Genomic DNA, 11,488 nt, shown 5'->3' on the forward strand with positions numbered 1-11,488 from the left:
CTGACCAACCTTACAACGTCTCTGGAATCGTTGATTCTGTTGTTGTTTCAGGAATTTATTTGTTCTTTTTGTAGATTTCTTGATTTAGAAAGCTTTTAGGTCTAGTATTCCTATATGATTTTTCTATTGTACTTAAATTTATTAAAATTTATTTATATTACCCATGCTTAAACTTAATTAAACACTATGAGAGAACTCGTTAAGCTTATTGCGATGGAAGCAAAATGCTCTGGTGGTGGAAAGGAATATAACAGAGGTGATCTGTGTGAGCGCGAGTGACTAAAGTTTATTGTGGACAAGTATACTGAAATTATTAGTTAGTATGTCAGGAGGTTATTTTAACATGCTATCAAGAAAAATGTATATTTATATTTTTTTCCATGTTTCGTGACAAATATGCAAACTCTGTTTCAAGTTAATGTAAGATAAAATGATTATACCAGCAAATGCCGAGTGTTAGACTTTTTTTCCTGACTATGAGATTCCTAAATATTCCACAAATATTTCAAAATCTACAAATACATATATGCACTTATGCACTTATGTCAATGCAGATATTGAAACTACAGATTCTCAATGAGGTTGTGCTAAATACTAGATGAGGGTCAGTCCCGGTGTTTCAATGGTGAGGTGGGGAGTTTCATCTCCATAACTTTGGTGGCCTAATCCTAGCTTCAACTTTGGTTTTCTATGTTGAAAAACAAAAAGAATATTTTGGAAATTTGAAATACAGGAGCATTTTAGAAATCTGATAAGCAAGAGTAAAGTTAAAATGCTTCAATCTTCGGTGTAAAATTTTCAGAATATTCAAATAGTCAAAAACTGCTTCAATCTTGTCTACTAGATTGTAATTTTTTCAGAATATTTGAATAGTAAAAAACCACTTCAATCTTGTCTATCAAATTTCCTGAATATTTTAAAAGTTAAATTATTTCAATAAAAATAAATTATTTTAATATTTGAATCAAATTTCTAAAATATTCCAAAATCTCATGTCTATTATATTTCGAAAATATTTCAATTCTATGATAAAAATAGCAACTCAACTGAGTATTCAAACTTACCATCCCCAATAATACCAATCTGGAAATGCAATATCAAAAGAATCTTCGGTTTCGCAATAATGAAACAGCGGGGGAGGAGAGTTGGCCGGATCACTAAAATGGGCTCGTTTCAAAATGGGCTTGTCTTCACAATTGAACATCAAGTGCAAGTCTGGAACCATTTTGGGGTAGAACTTCAGTAGCTGCGCAATTCCCCAAAATGTAAACAGATCTCTGCTCTGAAAATACTTTCGATACGATTCCACATACATCCTGCTATTAACAATCATCAGCCTAAAATTTGCAGATTTCTTTGTAGCTTCCCCCATGACCAACGTAATTCCATTCTTGGCCAAAGGCTTCATATCCCAAGGAATCCACTTGAAATAAAAGGGGTAGGATGCAGCTTCATGATCATAACTTGAGCTCCTCAGATCTTGAAGCCACGATGTCGAACACATGGCGCTGGGCCAACAACCTGGTAGGAAATGTGACAAATTTGTTATCTACTCCGCTCTTCCGAAAATCATAGAAAACAAAGGAAAGATAAAAGGAGTGAACCGAACATTACCTTTTCCCTCCTGAAAGTATCATAGAAAAGTGACTTTCTCTAACGGAAAACCATAGAAAACAACAAAACATCGAGTTAGAGACTCGTATCTGCGAAAGATAAACTTAAAATTGAAGTGGTTATATCAAAATTGGAATACCAAAGGCATCGGTGGTATGTTTCTACATCTGCATAAGATATTGCAAAACCTAACATTGAAATTTCAGACGTTGATGACGCAATTTCTGATTGTTCACTTTTTTCTGGAATGCCCTTTTACTAAGGCCATTTGGGACTACGTAGTGGTTTCACTAAATATGAGGATAGACAAGGAATGGTCCTCCATCCTTGAATTCTTATTGTATTGGTTTACTAATCAAAGACCTTAGTGTGGGCTCCCCTTGTATGTTCTTTAGGGGATTTGGTATTTCAGAAACTCTTTTTTCTTTTAGCACTGGATCTTCAATTGCCATTCTACTAGTGTCAAAATTGTTGGCTCTTTTTTCAAATTGGTCTTTGGAGGGCTTGGTCTTTTCCACTTATTGCTCACTTTCATGATCTCGGGGGACATTTTTCTTTTGGTTTCTTTGATGGAATCTCATTTCATGGTTATTGTGGATGCTGACCACTTATTAAACTATGCCCAAATAAGAAATCCCTTTTCTATTGGAATGGATGTGGGAATGGATATGGTGGTACAAATTACTAAGCTCCTGACAGTGGTGTTGTGGGCATTACATGAGAGTGCTGCTTGGCTCACCGTTAATTCCATTAGGCATTGTTGGAAACTCTAAGATTGTCATTAATTAGTTGCAGGGGAACTCTCTTGACATTCATTTGCTTCAGCACTCGATGACAAACATAGCTGCCCTCCACTCCTACAATGACATTTCTTTGTTCCATGTGTACAATGAAAAAAACATGGATATGGATGCTTTGTCCAGAAGCGGGATCCCTCTTTCCCTGGCAGAATGTTTTTTGAACTTTTTATTAATTTTCTATATATAATTCAAGCTCTTTTGAGCTCTAAAATCCATGTTGGACATTCTCTAGCTTGTTTTGTGATCAAGGATAGACATTCTATATGAGCCACAATAAGGGCTAGGCCATGTTTCTTTACCTCTATGCACCTATGCTGCTCTATCTGTTCTACTCTATTTCTTTGTTCTCTGGGTTAGACACAGTTTTGAGTCCCTTTCTCAAGGAAACAACAGTTTGTAATAGAATTATGTAACTTCTCATTTATAATGATGAAATTCTGGTTTTGGAATTATAATTATTTTTGAAATAAATTTTTAGGTAAATACAAATATATATATGATTCATTTATGTTTATTTGAATTTTGAATTCCAAATTTAATTATAATTTTAGTTTTATTATAAATTTAAATTTAATTTCATCAAATTTTGAAAAACTTAAAGTAATATACATAGATTTGAAAAAGGGTAGAGGTTGAGAAAGTATTAAAATCCATCTTTACAAATCTCATGAAAATTTTCAAAAAAGTGTTTCTCTTTAAATTCATTCAACAATTTTGAAGGAAACTTTATTTTTACGTGGAGCGCTTTAAAAGAAAAATTAGAACCAAGGAGCATGAGCTAACTAATTAGTATCTTTTTTGAAGGATATTCTATGTTAAAACTTTATTAGTTAAAAGTGAACTCATGAAGATTTTTATTTGGAAAAGCATTTGAATTTCCAAAGAAACTTTAGTCACTTGTTCGTGGGTTGTTGATATCATCAATTGGAAATGATTTGGTATCATAGTCTAGGCTCATATACCTTTCTAAGATTCAATAACTAAATGGTTCCATCTTCATTATTCAAATTTACTATACTTATGGTAGATTATGGCAATTTGAGATTTTCAACATCCTTGAGTTCAAAATATTCATATTTTGGCTTCAACTTGATATTCTTATAATTTATCCAAAATCATTCAAGGCGGGTCACTATGATCTGATCCACAACAGGTCACTATGATTTGATCCACAACATACTGATAAAAAACATAATGATACAAATGTTTGCTAGAGTTGGAATTGGAGGAACAATGCAAATGAGATCTAAATGACACCCAACAAAGCTATATCAACTGCAAGAAATCTTGAATCCAAATAAAGTTGGCATATACAAATAGGAAGTGGATAAATTCCAACCATTCAAGTAGGAAAATACTTCAAACACAAGAGTTTCAAGTGCAAATACATATCGAAATCAGGGTCTTAGCTATCTCTACAATCCATTCTTTGGGAACTACACTAAATAACCAAAAAGAGATAACCTTATATTGTGGATACTCTTGTCATGTCAACTATGCAATTCCTGAGACCTTCTTCTTTAACTAAGATCCAAAATTCTATTTACATCGTTTGGCAACATCTGGTGACACTTTCACTGTCATTGTAAAAGAGTAATAATTTAATGCTACTCTTTCCTAGCTACTGTCCTCGGACCCTCCTTTGGCAACATCTGGTGACACTTTCACTGTCATCATGGAAGAGATCATGGAAGAGTAATAGTTCAATGCTCTTTCCTCATTCCTAGCTACTGCCTTACGACGTTTCCTTTGCAACATCTGGTGCAATTGCTAGTTATGTGCTTTTGGAGTCACATGAATGTTTTAAACTTCAATTTTATTCAAGACTTAGCACAACTTTATGTGAAGATTTTTTATTAGAAGTTTACATATATTGTAGGATTTTAGATTATGGTTTTTCGTACACATAATCTGAAGATTGATTATTTTCGGGTTATACAAATAATAATCAGGAAAAAGATGATTGAAAAAGCGCACAAGGGTACGTTTTTCATCTTGGAACCATTTTGTTTTCATGTGAATCCATGAAACAATTGATCACTTCAATATATTCTCTAGAGGTAGACTATGTAGCTGAAAATTTAGCAGCTTATTAGCAGTGTGGCTAAGAATATTACTGAAATATATTTCAAATGTTTAGAAGGAGCCAACTCCTATTTACTGTGATAGCAGTTCCGCAATTTCCTTATCAAAAAATCATGTATTCCACAAGAAGAGCAAGCACATTGAAACACAATTTCATTTCATTCATGAGCTTGTCAATGATGGAGACATATTACTTTATTCTTATGGTTCCAAAGATTAACTTGCAGATATTTTCACAAAGCCATTGGGAAAAGATGTATTTGAATTTAATAGAGAAATTACACATTGTAAGTGCCTCTACTTGTAATAGTGGAGATTAGGAGGGGATGTTGAGATATTAATCTCACTATCTATTAGGTGTTGTTAGGGTCCTATAATAATAGGATTCATAATTTTGAATTGACTATGATTAGTCTTGTAATATTGTGCATACTTTTGCATTCTGCAAAATGTTTTCCCATATTAAAAATAAAAAATGTAAAGAGGGTGAAGTCCTAAAAGAATAATGAAAGGACCAAAATAAAGAAAAAGATAAAAAAGATATAAAACATGAACCCCAAAAAGAGATAAGAATAGATCATGACAGTTTGCAAATTCAAATGCCACTTCTTTTCACTTTACTTTGCAAAATAATATTGTGTGCAACTTGTCAAAAAATGCCACAATCCATGATGGTCAAATAGTTTAATCTTGATTCATTCATGGTTTAAATTTCATGTTGATAGATAGAGAATAAAGATCTAGCCAAACTGTTTAATCTTGGTAGATCAGTAGTTAGGTAGAGAATAATAATGAGCTCATCAGTTTAATCTGAGCCATCAGAAGTTATAAGGTTAGAATTAGATAGTTTTCTTATCAAAGAAAAAGAAATAAAGGGTTAGCAAGCTCAAATGCACCCAATGAATGAAGAGAAAATGCTAGGGTAAATAAATGGTAGGCAAAAGAAATTTTGGAAATATACATGGTTGCCAGCTCAAAAGCACCTTCATCATGCTTAGTCTTATGTTTTATGTGCAGGATGAATTATCAAAGGAAAAGGACATTCATTAAAGCTTATTCACTAATTTCCCCTCATTTCACTAAACCCTTTATTAATTTTCCCCTTCTTCATTATCCCGTCATTACCTTTCTTTCCCTAATGCTTCTTCCCCTTCTTCATTTCTAAGCACCATTTCCTTTAATTTCCCCTTGTAATTTCAGGAAAACAATTTAGATGATTGGAAAAGCACACAATGGTATGTCTTTCATCTTGGAACCATTTTATTTTCATGGGAATCCATGAAACAATTAATCACTTCAGTATCTTCTATAGAGGTAGACTATGTAGCTGCAAATTTAGCAGCTTGTTAGTAGTGTCGCTGAGAATATTACTGAAATATATTTCAAATTTTTAGAAGGAGCCAACTCCTATTTATTGTGATAACAGTTCTGCTATTTATTTATCAAAAAATCATGTATTCCACAAAAAGAGCAAGCACATTGACACACAATTTCATTTCATTCGTGAGCTTGTCAATGATGGAGACATCTTACTTTATTCTTATGGTTCCAAAGATTAACTTGCAGATATTTTCACAAATCCATTGGGAAAAGATGTATTTGAATTTCAAATAGAGAAATTACCCATTGTAAGTGCCTCTACTTGTAATAGTGGAGATTAGGAGGGGATGTTGAGATATTAATCTCACTATCTATTAGGTGTTGTTAGGGTCCTATAATAATAGGATTCATAATTTTGAATTGACTATGATTAGCCTTGTAATATTGTACATACATTTGCATTTTTCAAAATGTTTTCCCATATTAAAAATAAAAAATGTAAAAAGGGTGATGTCATAAAAGAATAATTAAAGGACCAAAAAAAAGAAAAAGATCAAAAAGATATAAAATATGGACCCCAAAAAGAGATAAGAATAGATCATGAAAGTGTGAAAATTCAAATGCCGCTCCTTTTCACTTTACTTTTCAAAATAATATTGTGTGCAGCTTGTCAAAAAATGCCACAATCCATTATGATCAAATAGCTTAATCTTGATTCATTCATCGTTTAAATTTCATGTTGATAGATAGAGAATAAAGATCTAGCCAAACTGTTTAATCTTGGTAGATCAGTAGTTAGGTAGAGAATAATAATGAGCTCATTAGTTTAATCTGAGCCATCAAAAGTTATAAGGTTAGAATTAGATAGTTTTCTTATCAAAGAAAAAGAAATAAAGGGTCAGCAAGCTCAAATGCACCCAATGAATGAAGAGAAAATGCTAGGGTAAATAAATGGTAGGCAGAAGAAGTTCTGGAAATATACAAGGTTGCCAGCTCAAAAGCACCTTCAAAATGCTTAATCCTATGTTTTATGTGCAGAAGGAATTATCAAAGACAAAGGACATTCAATAAATCTTATTCACAAATTTCCCCTCATTTCACTAAACCCTTTATTAATTTTCCCCTTCTTCATTATCTCGTCATTACCTTTCTTTCCCTAATTCTTTTTCCCCTTCTTCATTTCTAAGCACCATTTCCTTTAATTTCCCCTTGGAAATGTATTCCCTCCTCATAATTTCACTTTGCCCCTTATTCCATCCCATTTCCCCTTCCCAAAACCTCTTTTCCCTAGTGTGAAAACCATTGCCATCACAAATAATACCCTCCCCTTTATTAATCTCCCCTTTTTCTTAAAAACCCACTAAAATCCCTTTTTCCTAAGTTATTCCCTAACCTATATTCCTACTTCATGCATTTAACCCCACACGTTATAATTCCCCGACCCTCACCAAACCTTTGAATGTATTAAACCCACTGCATTATTTATCCCCGGGCCCCGCCAACCACATCCCAACTTCGCTGTTGAAACTCCACTATGTTATAGCCCTCTGATCAAGCAGTCCGAGATCTGACAACCCATATCCATATCATGTGCTCCCATCGTCTGACAGTTAAAATCCCAATGCGAGATTCACGGTTTGGCCAATTACCTTTTTGCTATGTGGCATCACCACATTGTATTGTGTGCTCTCAAAAAATACCACCCATTGTTCATTTACTAATCCCGCGCCCAAATTTAACCATTGTTGGTTAAAAACCAAAAAATCCCCCTTTTCACTCTTTTCACTGATTTTCGTTGCAAACACCTTCATCAACTAGTTCTTATGCCCTAAACTTTGTTCTACCATTTTCTACCCATTTGGAACCTAAAGACCCTGCCGATTCCAAATTAAAGCAGCACACAGACAATTCAATCTCCAGAAACCTCTACTGCTACCACAAAAACCTGTTTGCACATTTAATCATCATTTTTCTAGGTATTCTTGAAAGAACTAGAATGAACCTGTCATTAAGTTCTGTACGATGTTTATATAAGGTTTATTAACAAAAAAAAAACCAAACAAACAAACTAACTAACTAACTTGCCAAACTAAAGAAACCCACTATGCATCCGAAGGGTTCCTTTCCTGTAGACTATATTCACCCTTCCCACTATTCCAGAGCTTTTAACTCTATTCCTAAATCAAAAGAAATAGTAATTCAAATAAAAATAGACCAAATTATGGCTTCCCAGAGCATTCTAAATGAGAAACCATAGCAAACCCCTCACCTGGACATTGACCACCTCACATTTTCCTACATAGATTTCCAAATTAAAGACACATCCACTTCTAGCCATCTATTAAAACTCCACTGTTGGAGTATAGATAAATTCCTTAATGAGAATGATGACATTCACTTATGGGAATCGAATTTGCCCAAATACATGTTCCCACAGGTATACTTGTTCCAAGAAATCATTCATTTCTTCCAAGCTTGCTATATCCCAAGTCAAATAACCATAGTCTTTCCTGACCAACAGATTTTATTCATCATTACTTTAGAGTCAATATATCAAATGCCGCAGGTCTAGCCAAGGCCAAATGAAATCCCATTTCCCATTGAAAACCTACTTGAACTTGACATAAAGCTGGACATTCCCAAGAGGGCTCAAATCTTTCAGACATTCATCCTAGAAGAGTCTCATACTACTACAGATATTCCTCCACACTCTACCACCATTTCTTTGAGAGGCAAGAGAAATTGTAACCATGTTGTCTTGCATTCGTGGGTATACTACTGATGGATTTGTAGATGAACATGCACTTCCTTTCCTCTCTATTTTTTCCCCAAGTAAGCCTCCAGCTTCAATTTTCAATTTTGCTAAGTTCTTGGTAGACATAATCCATGATCAGTTGATCAATTGCTAAATGAAAGAGTATTCAAATAATTTTCAGTATTGTTCCACATGTTCCTATATTTCCAGTCAGACAAGTTTCCAGTTAGCATCCAAAAATTGGACACTAAGGGCCAACCAGACCTATCATCTTTAGGACACCATTGATCCAAAAATATTCCACTATTTTTAGTTATAAAGAGTTCATTGGTTCCTTTGTTCATCCAGTTGTAAATATGCTAACCAGTAGCAATCAACCAAGGATTAGTGATGAGATAAAAATAGTTTTGCAGTTGTCTAAAAATAGTGGAGTAGGAGATTGATATCTATACCAGGACCACACTGAAACCATGATATATGGATGCCATCTCACTTCCTACAAATTGCCTAGATATCTCCCCATGAGAATATTTGCATTAGAATGTTTCAGGTACATCATAAACTCAGATGATGTCAATTTTATGTCAGCTAGGAAGAAAACATGGTTCAAGATCAAAAAATAGTTGGGCCCTTTTATTTGTAATAATAGGGAAGCTGGACAAGAAGCTAAGAAAATTTTACAGCAAATGAAGTTCAGTAGTAGTTTCATGTGGCAGTATGACCTAATGGATTCATAAACAAATTAATGCTCAAATTCAAATTAAGCCCTTTTATACATGAGTCTAGGCGAGACATTGAAAAATTTGCCAACCAGTCAGAGTGGTTGGAAAATACCTTAATAGATGTGGAAAAGCAGATAGATACTAGTTCCTTTTTGCAGATGCCAACCCTACAGGAACAAATGGGTATTAGTCCCATTCTACAGACTCCATCCATGCAGGATAGAAATGTAAAAATGACTAGAGAAGAAGGCTCTAGCTCTAAAATGGATACTACAGATGATAGGTCTAGAATCATGGACGGGAAGAAGCACAAACTTAATCCTGTAAATGAGAAAGAAGAGACCATTGAGACAATTGAAATCATTGATACTGACACAATGGTTAAAAAGAGTACAACTCTAGTAGTTTCAAAGGAAACTCATCAACCTTCCACCTCAAATACTCAGATTATTGAAAAACAACTTAGTATTGAAGTCTCTTCATCCAGCAAACCAGTGGATAAAGGGAAAGATATAAAATAGAAGTACAAATAAATCAAGTTGAGGAATGAGGCATTGAAGGCTAAAACATATGCCCATTACTTCAAACTGACTCTTAGAAACCGGAAGAGGTTGATGTTATCTTTTGACATTAAAACTAGTAAAATGCAAATGACCTTTTTGTAGCCTATAGTCAAGTAGCCTAAAACATCAGTAGATTATAGGAAGATAGAGTTTGAAGTTTTGGCCAGGGATGTTCACCCTATTGATCAAATTGAATATCATAAGTAGATAGGTGAAATGATTTACCCAACAATGACTAACAAAGCAATAACTGTGTAGAAACTTCAAAGTTCTCTAGGCAACATCACAACATAATTTAAGCTAGAAAAGACATCCTCACAAGCCAAGGATAACAGAGTTAGGTCACTGGAGCACTTGGTGATTGAGATTGGATATAATCCAAGTGACATCAAGGCAGCAGAAAAGCTCATAAAGAAGAAAAATGAAGACATTGATGCTTTGAAGAAACAATAGAAGTTGCCTCCTTCTGAACATCCACAGACTAAGGAGGTCCTAGAAAGCCAAACCCAATAGGGTGAAATGATGGATCTCATTCTTCAACTAAATGCTCAATTGAAAGAAATGGAGAATGAATTGGACAATTTAATACAGTTGAAATAGGCCAGCATTGAGATAGTTATTGCCACTATTATACCTACAGTCACTATAGCAGTTCCTTCCACTTTGGTAGTTTCATTGGCCCCAATAGCTCCAGGAGCTACAACACTTCCAACTGCATCAGTAACTACATCAGTAACAGGTTCAACAACATCAGCAGCTCATCCAAGTGATGAATTAAGTAAACTGGTCAAAGCCATGGAGGACATGTCCATTCAGACCACTGAAATAAATAGACTCAAAGAACATATAAAAAGTCTAGAGGATGAGAAGAAACTAGCTCAAATCATGCATAAAACGAAGTACATAAGTGAAACAGGTTGACTGAGAGGATAAAGAACTTAGAAAAGGAATTAACATTGAAGGAGCCACTTGCCCAAGCAAAAGAGTAGCTATGGGCCAATATCATTGACTCTGTCAACGATATTTGGCCATCTATACAAGTTACCTTTGAACAAAATGATTTAGTCAAAGACGCTAATAAAGCAATTCAAAGGGTCAAGGCTGAACCTAGAAATATGTGAGAAGAAGCCTCAAGAATAATCCAATTCCTTAACTCAAAGAATAAATATGAATTGCAGGAGCTTGGCATAGCTGATAGAACTGCTACTATACTAGAGGTGAAAAAGGTAATCACCAAGAGGATGGTTAAACTTGATTCTTTGAGGTACAAAGATCTGCCGAATCCATTAGTAATAAATGACAGGTTAATGCCACATGAAGACTATAACAAGAGAATCAGAGAAGTGGCAAAGGAGCAAGCCAATAGTTGCTCTATGAGAGGGATGCCTACAGGAAAGGTCCTTTACTAGACCTTTGAGAACCTCTTTTACGTCTAGCATTAGGTAAAACATCTTTTTGTAAACAAACCCTCCTTTGTAAAATACATAGAAGAATGGTAAATATTAAATTACCAGATACAGAGACTTGGAAAAAATTAAATGATTTACTATGAAAATGCAAGGTAAACAGTGGATACAGAGCAAGGAAAGAAAAGTAGCAAATCAGATAAGTCAAAGAGTATCAGATGAA

The 11,488-nt window shown here is 34.3% G+C and overlaps 1 protein-coding gene across 1 annotated transcript; it reads right to left on the reverse strand.

Moving 5' to 3' along the window:
• Window positions 1-1,060: 1,060 nt before the first annotated feature.
• Window positions 1,061-1,504, reverse strand: LOC149158236 (uncharacterized). The gene has a single exon (XM_089433925.1). It carries the CDS (start codon window positions 1,502-1,504, stop codon window positions 1,061-1,063), a length of 444 nt encoding a protein of 147 aa, XP_089290051.1.
• Window positions 1,505-11,488: the final 9,984 nt, after the last annotated feature.

This window comes from Pinus tabuliformis, chromosome 5_2, assembly GCF_031772625.1.
Source record: "Pinus tabuliformis cultivar Carrire ecotype Pingquan chromosome 5_2, CPIR1, whole genome shotgun sequence".
Taxonomy (NCBI): Eukaryota; Viridiplantae; Streptophyta; class Pinopsida; order Pinales; family Pinaceae; genus Pinus; species Pinus tabuliformis.